The sequence below is a fragment of the Salminus brasiliensis genome, chromosome 22 (genome assembly GCF_030463535.1).
Source record: "Salminus brasiliensis chromosome 22, fSalBra1.hap2, whole genome shotgun sequence".
In the NCBI taxonomy this organism is placed as follows: Eukaryota; Metazoa; Chordata; class Actinopteri; order Characiformes; family Bryconidae; genus Salminus; species Salminus brasiliensis.
In genome coordinates this window covers 8196908-8208663 of record NC_132899.1, presented here as the reverse complement: position 1 = coordinate 8208663, position 11756 = coordinate 8196908, and the positions used below count along the sequence as shown (strand labels likewise).

The following is an 11756-nucleotide window of genomic DNA, read 5'->3' as shown; positions in this document are numbered from 1 at the left end:
CCAGAACATCCAAATGCTCTCTAGCAAACTTCAGACGCGCCCGGATATGTACTGGCTTAAGCAGGGGAACACGTCTGGCACTGCAAGATCTGAGTCCTTGGCGGCGTAGTGTGTTACTGACGGTAGCCTTTGTAACGTTGGTCCCAGCTTCTGCAGGTCATTCACTAGGTCCCCCCGTGTGGTTCTGGGATTTTTGCTCACCATTCTTGTGATCATTTTGACCCCGCGGGCTGAGATCTTGCGTGGAGCCCCTGATCGAGGGAGATTAGCAGTGGTCTTGTAGGTCTCCCATTTTCTGATTATTGCTCCCACAGTAGATTTCTTCACACCAAGCTGCTTGCCTATTGCAGATTCAGTCTTCCCAGCCTGGTGCAGGTCTACAATTTTGTTTCTGGTGTCCTTCGACAGCTCTTTGGTCTTAACCATAGTGGAGTTTGGAGTGTGACTGTTTGAGGTTGTGGGCAGGTGTCTTTTATACTGTTAACGAGTTCAAACAGGTGCCATTAATACAGGTAATGAGTGGAGGACAGAGAAGCCTCTTAAAGAAGAAGTTACAGGTCTGTGACAGCCAGAAATATTGCTTATTTTCCACCATTATTTGCAAATAAATTCTTTAGAAATCAGACAATGTGATTTTCTGATTTTTTTTTCTGATTTTGTCTCTCATAGTTGAGGTCTACCTATGATGTCAATTACAGGCCTCTCTCATCTTTTTAAGTGGGAGAACTTGTACAATTGGTGACTGACAATACTTTTTTCCTCACTGTATTATAGATGAAACATTTTTTATAACATATCTGAATTATGATAGTAGATTCAAATGAATAATGAAGATTTATTTTTATATATATTCCTTAATTTATATTAAAAGCAAAAAGGCCCACAAAAGCCAATATAACAAACCTCCTTTTGTCAGGGAGTGTTTTTATCCTCTCTCTGTATGGACGATATTCCACGTACTGCAGTCCAGCCCAGTCGGTCTCCTCCACAGTCGACCCAAGCCGGTTTGCGTCTGCTCCTGGCTGCCTCAGAGTATGGAGCACAGGGACCAGCAGCACCAGCTCTGAGACCAGCTTCCGAGCACATTGAATCATCAGACCCAATACTGTCCTGCAAATCAAATCAAGAAGGATCAAGGTTTTACAGACAAGAATGTTGTTGCTTTACTAACACCAGTTTATTGGTAAGACTCTTAAGATTATGTGTGTAACATGTAAATGTATTATGATCCTATAGAAGTTCTGCCTTTATTGCAATATTGTAAAATATAATGCTGCACTTGTTATATACTATATAATACACTACCACTCTTCTTTTCTCAAATTCTCTAGATTTCTCAGATTTGATGGATGCCTTCTCCCAACTCCTGAGATCTATTCACATGTGTTATATGTGCACAGTTTTAGATCTGGACTCTCTGGACTATTGTTGCTGGCCACTTTAGAACTCTCCAGCGCTTTGTCTTAAACCATTTCTGGGTGCTGGGTGCTTTGGGTCATTGCTCTGCTGGGTGATCTCTGATGGAGACACTGGGCCCTTACTGGGCTCCACAATTATTTGGTATTCTTCAGATGTAGTCAAGGCATTGAAAAATAAAATCTATAAAGCTCTGTCTTTTGATTGTGGGGACCGGGTTATTTTCTTTGAAGGCCTCATTTTATTTTCTGTAAATGCTACAATGATTTGCTTCAAACAGCCAGTTCTGCCTTTACTGCAATAATTTAAACTGTAATGCCACACTTGTGTTGTTTATACACATACATATGGGGTGACTTGGGGAAATATTAAGTATATAAAGGATCTGCAAGGTAGGCAGAGACAAGAAGGTGGAGACCAGGTAGGAGTTCCTAATAAATAAAAATGAATAATCACTTATATTTATTATTATCTGAAAAAAGAAATCAGAATATGCACCACTTCTCCCAGTTGCAGTTAATGTTTTGCCTTCTGTGATCTCTTACTGAGATCTCTTACACTGGGCCCTTACTGGGCACAATTCTTTGGTATTCTCCAGATGTCATATTTCAATGCAGTCAAAGCATCCAGTACCAAAACCAGCAGAAAAACCTTAACAAATTTAAACCTGAACCTCTGTCAGGTTTGATCGTAGGGACCATTTATTAAGGCCTCATCTTATTTTCTGTAAATGCTACAATGATTTGCTTTACCAAAACGTCCAGAAGGACTGTGGCTTCCTCTGGTAAGTTCTGACAAGTCTTCCAGCAATTTTTCACTTCCATCCACATCCAGGGAGGTTAGCTAAACAGCCATGGGCTATAAACGTCTTAATGATGTTAATGACATTGTGCTCAGTGGACATAGAAACATTAAGATCTCTGGAGACTGACTTGTAGCCTTGAGATTGTCCATAATTCTGGTTCTCATAGTGCTGGGCAATATGACGGTATTTTATCGTATTTTTGATAAAATTTTGTTCGTTTTGTTAGTTTAAAGGATATTGTTAGTGCTTGATCAACTACAGGTTTTATTACAAACAGTGTAATTAGACTGGTTTAATTGGATGAAGTGCAGCAGATGTTGAGTAAAAATCACTGTATTCAGTGAGAGTACCTGAATAGTAGTTTTTGAGAATCTGATTACATGTGATTACATGTATCATGATTAATATTGTGACAAATGTCTTTAAATGTCATGATATAGTATTTAGTATATTAACCATATCATCCAGCCCTAAATTTTCACATCCCTAGACCACTTTTTGCTCTTCTTTCTTTTCTTCATGCTCAATGTGGTACAGAGAGGTTGACTGAATGTATGATGTCCATATTGCCAGCACCTGCTACTTACCACACGTACAAATTAAAGAAGCATCACATGAAATCCAGTTATTTTTATTCATTTCAAAAAGCTGATCATTTTGTCCAGTCCATTTCTGGAGTTCAGCATATCAGATTTGACTGTTTCCCTCTTCTTTTTTGACTGTTTTTCAGCTTATTTTAGTTGTGAATACTAAATAATTTGTAACTGCAACAAATTGGGATAATTCTGGGAAATGTGGTGCATTTTCTTTATTTTTGGCCATGACTGCAGAATACTGTGGAATTGCTGTATTATTCAAAGGCTTTTTCTACCTCTTTGTCCTTCTACTTACTTCTGCAGTGTTGGAAAGGCATGTTGAATTTCCCCTAGTTGTCCTTGCGCAGCACCAGAGGAGACCAGCTGACAGATTTTGCCCCAGTCTTTAATCCCAAGTTCAATCTCACATGCACAGCACACCTGGAACACTGAGAGACCTAGCATCAGGGGGCTGGCAGTCGTTGAGGGTCTCTCTGTTTGTTCTCTAACTTCATTCAGCATGTTCACCAGCTTCTGTGCGATCAGCTCTGGCACCTAAAGCAAAGCAGCATAATTTAGGGTTGCACTGCAGAGCTTCAAAGTTCCAGTTTCAGTTAAACCACCTTGAATTACTAATTAATCTAAACAACACTAACAACTCACTGACCTTAACAACAGGCGTTGTCACATTCTCAGAGTACAATACCCGTCTCCTGGCAGCCAGAAAACAACACTTATAGCTGTTTAAGTGTTGAATGAACTGATGAATGTTGTCCTGGTTTGACAGTTTCCATGTCTCAAACAGTCTGTCCAGCAGAAAATGTGCAGAATTCTCCCAAGCCTCAGTAACGACTTTATCAGCAGACTTAATCCAGCTTCTCAGCCAGTTATTTAGTCCAGGGCGACTCATATGGGCCTCAAAAAGGTGGATTTCTAGACATAAAATACATCAACTAAGTGGAACAAGCCAGAGGCTCGTCTGAATAGAAGATATGCAAGAGACAATTTCTCTACCTTTTGAATGGCCAAAAGAAATCCAGAGTTGTCTTAAAGCAATTTCTGGTATTACGTTCTGTCTCTGGAGCACTGCATATTTATATGATATTGTGCTGTCTCTCTGCAAATTACATTCATCAACTGAAAACTTTGCCTCGATCAGGTATCCTTTCTCACGCAAACCTCTTGTATGTGAAGAAACAAGAACAAAATGTATATCAACACACACCAAAGTCCACTGATATTAAAGACATCATGAAAAATTATTCATCAAATATCACAGTATAAAAAGACTATGCAAATACAGTATGCTACTATTACTATATGATGGTCAAAGCCTTTAGGCAATGAGGAGTCTCTTATTGCGTCATTGCTGCGATATATCTGCAAATTCAGCTAATATATATATATATATATCAGGTTTATTTGAGGCTACATGAAATTTTCACCATATATATATATATTAGCTTCACCCATTCACATTAAGAAGTTTCAGTCAGCTTTCAGAATGAGGCACAATATTGGGCAGCCAAACACAAAAAGGCACAGTAACAAAAATATCCTGTTGATTTAAGGGACAGAGCGAGACTGGAAAATGGTGCCGCAAAAATGCATAATTATATTAAATACACTCTGCAAGTGGGCTATGAGTAACATATTAAATTCATAATTTTTCAACTAAATATAAGGGTCCTGCTCTAACAGATAAACGGGCCCAACGACTACTGCAGTACTTAATCTGTTTACTACTAAATAGTGTAGTAGAAAAAAGAAAAGAAAACCCTTACCTGAAGTACGTAATGTCCAATTCAATACGTCCTCCGTCATGAATGAGCAGAAGTTTGTCTTTATCTCTGTTAAACCTGAATCCTTTATCCACTATTATGTGCACAAAGAAAGTGAATGCTGGCTGTCCGGTTGGTCCTCTCTCTGGGGATGTTTTTCTGTAGGGATTTAAAAGTATGAGGCACATTACAGTAATGTCTTCTATATACTCATCACTTTCAGAGATATTTTATCACCATGAAGCATAAAGAGAGCATATATGGCCTCACTGTCTGAGTGTTGGCCCTCCCTCTCCACATCACTTAGCACAGCATAAGCCAGTACAGCCGGTTAGTGTTCTCCTCCAAGCATGTACAGCTGTCGGGTGTCGTTGTGTTAGCAGCTGTTTGTATTGGCTTCATTAGACTTGGAGGAAACACATGGTAGCCTTCACCCTTCCAGCCCTGGTAGCATGGTGCGGTGGTGGAAAGCTAACTAGCGAGTTCTTCAGAGCAATGTCACAAAAAGGAACCACTTTTTTGTAAAGAAGATTTGTGATGGAAGAAAAATGTTTAATGACTTTGAACATAATGCAAAGCTTCTATACCAACTAAAGGGCTTTCAAAGAATCACACGTCCAAAACCAATAACTATTCAGGAACCCGGATTTTTAATGGTACATGCCACAAACGGGATCATCTGAAAAGTAAAAAGTAACCCACCTCTGTTTTCCTTCGTTCTGAGTTCGGCCCTCTTGTTTCCCTGCTGCCTGATCTTTCTTTTCCTTTAAGCCTCTGGGTGGTTCAGTGGACGATGCAGCAGCAGCATATGACTTCGGTCCTTTCTCTGCTGACCCAGGGTCGGAGGACTTCTGCAGGCCTTCTGCTGGCTGTGGCACCTTCTCGCTCTTACTGCCCTTCTCCTCCCCCATTTTCACATTAAGGTTGGACACATTCTTCTTGTCTAAGATCAAATAAGACAGTATTTAACGTGATCAATCTCCAAAAGGGAACCTAATGTACAGTAGAGCTAACCAATAGTTACATTTTACATTTTTATTTACTTCTTTAATCTTTTTAAGTTACTATTCTTTTTAAATATTCAATTGTCAAATTGCTAGTTTTGTACTTGTCCACATATTTGGACATTTTTGGTGTTTATAAACTAATGCAACATTGTGCACCCAAAATGTCTTTGAACACTTCTAAGTTCACACATCTATCAATGAACACAAAGCACATAGACACCCTATGCTCTTAAAAAAAAAAAAGGGGAATAAAATGCCACAAAGGAACCATTTCTGTAATAGAGATGTGTGAGTGCAAAGAACCTTTAAATTAAAAATTAAAGTAAACAAGCTTTACATCTAACAAAGGTTCTTTAGAGCAACACTATGAAAAATTAGTATTTCTTGCTCCTGGGCTCCCCCTACAGCCGGGAAGTGGACTGAGGCGCACATATGACAAATATTTGTGAAAACACAAGCGTCATCTTGCCATTTCTTCAAAGTTCCATAATGCAGTTAGCAGCATGCCGAGGCCAGATAAGCACGACAGCAAGGTTTAAGGCAAAAATTTTACATAGTTTTGCTTTAAGCCTTTAAAGCAGAATTGTGCAAGAATTGGTACTTTTCGCTCCATGGCTCTCCATGGAGTTGGGGAGTGTAATGCACTTTTACACAACTGCCGTAAATATAAATCATGCTTTGAGCGCCCCCTCATGGACAGATGTACACATGCATTTCTGGGCAAGCCGAGAGCTACAGAACTGGCATCTGAATGTGAAAAAAGCATGTGGACTGGGGCAGGAGAGTAATGGCGTGGTGCAACAGATAACACCACTACCTGCCAGTCAGCTACCATGTGGGAGACTGGGGTTTGTTCCTGGTCTGGGTGACTATGCTGCGTGACACCAACAAGAGTCCTTGGGCACAACTCCAAATACTAACACTGTAAGTCGCTCTGGATAAGAGCTTCAGCTAAATGCCATAAATGTAATACTACAGGACAGAGATGCCATTCTCCCCAGTACAGTCAATGGAGCATCAACATGCTTCTGAAGCTGCTATTTTAAGGTGTACATGCCCCATAATGTTGTTTTAAAGGGGTTTTGGGACTCTTTTACAAGCATGGAGAACCATGGTTCTTTTGGTTCTTCTATGGCATTGCTAAAATAATTTTTCACAGCATGTTTATAAGTGTAATAAGAAATACTGCCCCAGGCTTTTGTGTGTTTACAGTACTGTTAGTGTTTTTCTCTAAAAACATGTCATAACATTTTACAAAGCAACTTAGAGCCCTATTAAAATACATATCTAATAAAAGTTTAGTATCCAATATTTAATCATTTTGGGGTCAGCTATATGCTATGATGAGGTGAAATTATTGATTTCCAGTGTAAATAATTCCCTGAATGTCAATGAACAACACTCCTACAGTACTCAGTAAACCCATTCAGGTGCTGTGGCTTCTTTCTTGTTGTCTACAGTACCTTTTCCTTCATTCTTCTCATCTTCTGCATTCCCTCTGTCTGGCTGTGTCGGTTCCCGTTCCACAGCGCCCCCTGCTGGCTCGGGCTGTGGCGTCTGCTGTGCTGATTCTGTTTGTGTGTGACGACTAACTAGTTTTACAGAGTCAGTCTGGGTCACACTGGTTTTGACCTTTGGTCTGACTGTTTGCGTCTGAGCCTCCACTTTGCCCTTCTCAGGCTCTGGCCTGTTGGAGCTCCGGTCAGGCTCCTGAAGTTTAGCCTGGTCCTCTGACCTGGATGCGGGGTCTCTGTGCTGGCTCTGGGATTGGGCTGGGGTTGAGGTCTCAGATTTTTTGGTCGTCTTCTTCCTTCCACTCTCCCTGGGACTGTCATTGTTCCCGGCTGCTGTGTTCACTCCTTTCTTTCTCTCTTTGTTTTGCCTTTTCCTTTTCATTTTCAAGTTTCTTTTCTCAAAAAATGAGGAAGTACATTACAGTAAATGTAGCTATGATTACATTAGTACTGAAACCAAACAGACTGCGACTGAAATACACAGCTTCATGGGGACAATGCAGCTTTACTCGGGGAACGTGAAGTCTGTCAAGAGAAAGTACAAGTTACATTAAGTCAAATGCCTCAGTAAAGGGGTCTATAATAATAATAATAATAACAATAACATTAAAATAAATTACAAAAATGTAATAAATACACTAATCAGCAGTACCAAGGCAGGTTCACAGATACTAACAACACAATGTACACTCCAAAATTACAAGAACCCACTATTTCAACACACAGCCCTCAAACCCTCAAATGTATCTACCCCAATCAACCCAAGTGCACACAAGACCCTCATCACTTATCATCTATACATACCTTCCACAACATTGTTTACAAAAATTTATTATTAAAATTATTAAAAATGATGACTGATTGTCTGATTATGTTAATGCAAACATGACATTTATATATTTTTGTTTCATGAGAAAACCTAAAATCCATTAAAAAGTTTAAAGCTGATCATGCTGGTTAAGTAGTTTGGTCAAGCTGGTCAAGCTGGCAAGCAGCATGGACATGCTAGTTATGTTGGTGATCATAATGGTCATGCAGGTACCATAGACAAGCCTAGAACGTAAGCAAAAACATATGCAATGTTGGTCTACATATGGTCAGGGTAAGATGCCTGTATTCCCAAAGTAATAACAATAATAGTAATAATATCATAACCTGTCTCATCCACTATGATTTACTCTGATATCTATCTCTCTCTCTCTCTCTCTCTCTCTCTCTCCTAGCTTATATAGCACCTATTCTCTTACACTCCTAATGTTGGTGCACTTTTTCATGTGATGACTCGAAAAGCCACTGCCCAAACCTGTCTGCAGCTGCTGCTCTCCTTTAGGCCTCAGGGTTGCTTCAGAGAGGTTCCTCCTAAGTTTCGTTTCCTTGTGTTGGTGAAGGTTCACTGTTTGGGCGTTTCAGCTCTTTGCTGTGGTTCATGCAGGTCATCGCCCTGCTTTATTGGACAGGGCACTCGAACAGAGCTGAAGGTGTCTCCTTATCCCAACTGTCTTCTCCTCTAGCATTAGGTAAGTAGGTAAAGTAAAACGCAGAGCCTACCTAGGGGTTGTGGTCCTGGGCTCCGTGCTGTGCTGGGTGCTGTGCTGGGTGCTGTGCTGGAGTGGCTGCTGCGCTCTGCAGCTCTGAAGTCTCTCTCCACACTTTCAGTTTCGTTTCTCCAGCTCGCCCCTGACCCGGCCTGGAGCCTGAGCCTTTCAGCAGCGCTTCAGTTTCACCAGTTAAACTAGGAAACTTTAGACGAGACTGTAAAAGGGAACTGCTGGAGACACGTGAGCAGATAATAACACATTATTAATTATTAAAAAGATAATACATGTCTAACAGTGTTTTTACAATCTTGCACAACAGCCCCACCTAGCGGCTGAAACACGCAGTGGTAAAAAACGCGACGGTGTTGACCGCACTGCTGGTAAATGAGGATCTATTTACTAATTATATTTATTTTTTATATATTTAAAAAATATATTAACATTTATTTAAAATGTAATAATTAGACAAGATTATATTTATAAAGATACTGCATGTTTCTGTGCCAGCCTACATTTGCAAAAAACACATATTATATGCATATATATATATATATAAACAAATACATAGTGACTATAGAAATGAAAGGCTTGTGTGTGTTTGTGTTTGTTTATTAGTTAGGGTTACGGTTGTACAGATGAAATACATATTTTACATATTTTGCATATAATGCATTTGAGCTTATTTTAAGTAACTCAAATAATGGCAATATCTGAGTCACATCAAACAGTAATAATAGTAGAAATAAGAGCAAATGTAATACAGATAGTAGTTCAACGTGCTTCACAGAGAGCTGCGACAGTTCAGCAACAAATAAAACAACAACTCTTACGTTTCTGTTCAGAATCAGTAATAAAACTCATGAGTAAGAATGTGATTTTTTTTTTACAATAACAATTAAGATGATACATTAGATGGTAGAAGAATATACAATGGAATTTAGTTAAATTAAAGAGATGCATTCTCAAATGCTTTCAAAAAATGCTTTACAATAAAAAAGAGGCCTTTCCACTGTTTCTGTAATTTACAGAGGGGATTTATTTATATATATATAAGTCTATATATAAGTTGACTCCAGATGTGAACTCTTACATGTAGAGGACTCTGTGTGAAGCTCTTCTTGTGAAACCCATTTACTCTATTAAAGAAAGAGGTAACAGGAATAATGGCATGATGAAACAGCAGATTGCAATGACTGGGCAAGAGAAGAGAACGCAGTGTAAACAGGCTTTGGTTACACAGTTGCAAACATACAGTGGGACATAAAATAAGTGTAAAACTACCATTACCTAAAATAAGCTAGCAATGCAAATGAATTCTGCCAATTAAAGGGTGTACACACACACACACACACACACACACACACACACACACACACACACACACGTATATATTGTTTGTTTGTTTTTTCTTTTTTTTATTCACATACATTCACTTAATGTAATTTTCCCCCCCACTTGTGTCAAAATGTTATGATGAATGGACCAACTGGAATGTATATTCTGTGTGTATTTTGTATTTATTTAATATAATTTTTATATAACTTTATTTTAATATGTTTAGTATGTATATAGTTTTGTCCTCCTGTAGAGCATCAACCTGAGCCTCACCACAAGCATTTCAATGCATAAATGTCCTGACAAATAAACCTGAAACCAAATAATCTCTCTCTCTCTCTCTCTCTCTCTCTCTCTCTCTCAACCTTCTTCTACACTTGTGGGATTTCTGGTTTCTTCACTTTTCTCAGCACCACTCTGGTTCTTCTCCTTGGTGTGGCCTCAGGCTCGTTTCCTCCTTCTCTAGGACGCTGCTCTCTGGGGGCAGAGGAGCTCCTACCTGCCCGAACATCGTCCACAAATGACTCCACTGACTCAAACTTTGCACTGAGCTCGCCCAGTCGCTCCTTCAGCGCATTAAACTCCTTGTAGAGATCACCGAGGGCTTCAGACAGGGGCTGGATCCTGCAGGGGTTTACAGGGGGAATTTATGGGGGGAATAATTTTTAAATGTAAGATTAGAGTAATCAGAAGACCACCACACAGAATTTAAGACCCACCAGCTTGCTTATTGGCTCTCTGGCTCTCTGAAGGTGATAAGACTCATTACTTAGGTATGACATTTTTTAAATAAAGGATATAGAATTCCTCAGTGCTTCGTAGTACCAAAATAACTTGTTTAGGATCATTAAACTTCATCTCAACAAACAAACAAATGTTTGGCTCATCTGTATCTTTAAATTAAGACATTTCTGCTCTTGTGGACCTGAATTTTTTTTTACACTCTTAAAAATAAGATAAAAAGCTCTTTGTGGAGCTATCACAAATCTCCAGGACCTTACACTCTTAAAAATAAAGGTTTTTTTTTTAACGAGGCCAAAGAAGAAGCACTTTTGGGCCCAGAAAAAAAAAATGTTTATAATAGAGATGTGCGAGTATTAAGAACCATTAAATTGGTAAAGGACTGTTAGGAATTCGGCAGATTCAGGAGTCAGATTCAGGAGTCAGGAGACTGGATCTTTAGGGTTGGAGTTTTATTCACGTGCAGACAGAAAATCAGACACGGGCACAGCTCAGATGATCATGGTCAGTCTAGTCTGATCAAGTCCAGTTCATTCCAGTCCAAAGACTGCATAGACTTTAGGTTTAGGTTTAAGTACACTGAGGTGAGGGTGAGGAGGAGTTTAAAGAGGGGGTATGTGAGGGATGAAGGTGAGGGTACTTTAGGGAATCAACATGGGGGGGGGGGGGTGATTGCATCATCTCATGGTTAAAACTTCAAAGGATCAGGATTGGCAAACAAAGCAGTAAGATGACCATTTGCTAACTTTCTATATGGCTGAAACCACAAGACAGTCAGTAATCTTAGAGAGGAGCACATTTTCTCTCAGAACCCATAAATTAACTAAAACTTCTATTAAAAAGTTCTTCACACATCTCTCTTACAAACATGCTTTTGTGGCATTACTCAAAGAACCATTCGTAGGACCTTTCTTTTTAAGGCCCTAAGCACTCATGGTTCCCACAAAGAGCTTAAAACACACACCCACACTCCACCCACTGTAAACCATACTGAACTGACCTCCCATAGTCCGGCAGCACAGTGCTGTGGTCATTGAGGAGCAG

At 39.5% G+C, this 11756-nt stretch overlaps 1 protein-coding gene and 1 long non-coding RNA gene across 5 annotated transcripts in view; one reads left to right on the top strand and one right to left on the bottom strand.

Moving 5' to 3' along the window:
• Window positions 1-8734, bottom strand: part of rnf213b (ring finger protein 213b) — a 53787-nt gene extending 45053 nt beyond the window's left edge. The window contains exons 1-8 of one of the 3 annotated variants that reach the window (XM_072667810.1): window positions 8647-8734; window positions 7048-7623; window positions 5280-5520; window positions 4581-4736; window positions 3811-3977; window positions 3464-3729; window positions 3113-3351; window positions 904-1110 (exon numbers count right to left, since the gene is read on the bottom strand). In XM_072667810.1, coding sequence (XP_072523911.1) covers window positions 904-1110; window positions 3113-3351; window positions 3464-3729; window positions 3811-3977; window positions 4581-4736; window positions 5280-5520; window positions 7048-7480 — 1709 coding nt within the window. In that variant the 5' untranslated portion in view covers window positions 7481-7623; window positions 8647-8734. Of the gene's footprint in view, window positions 1-903; window positions 1111-3112; window positions 3352-3463; window positions 3730-3810; window positions 3978-4580; window positions 4737-5279; window positions 5521-7047; window positions 7825-8401; window positions 8578-8646 lie in introns of those variants that run through there. The other 2 variants (XM_072667811.1, XM_072667812.1) reach the window with 2 other exon arrangements.
• LOC140544319 (uncharacterized) lies at window positions 8487-10809 on the top strand. 2 transcript variants are annotated; one of them, XR_011978238.1, is made up of 3 exons: window positions 8487-8615; window positions 8956-9016; window positions 10382-10809. It is a non-coding gene; the product is annotated as an uncharacterized lncRNA (long non-coding RNA). The 2 variants fall into 2 exon arrangements; XR_011978237.1 differs by lacking the exon at window positions 8487-8615 and adding an exon at window positions 8838-8876.
• The last annotated feature ends 947 nt before the right edge of the window (window positions 10810-11756 follow it).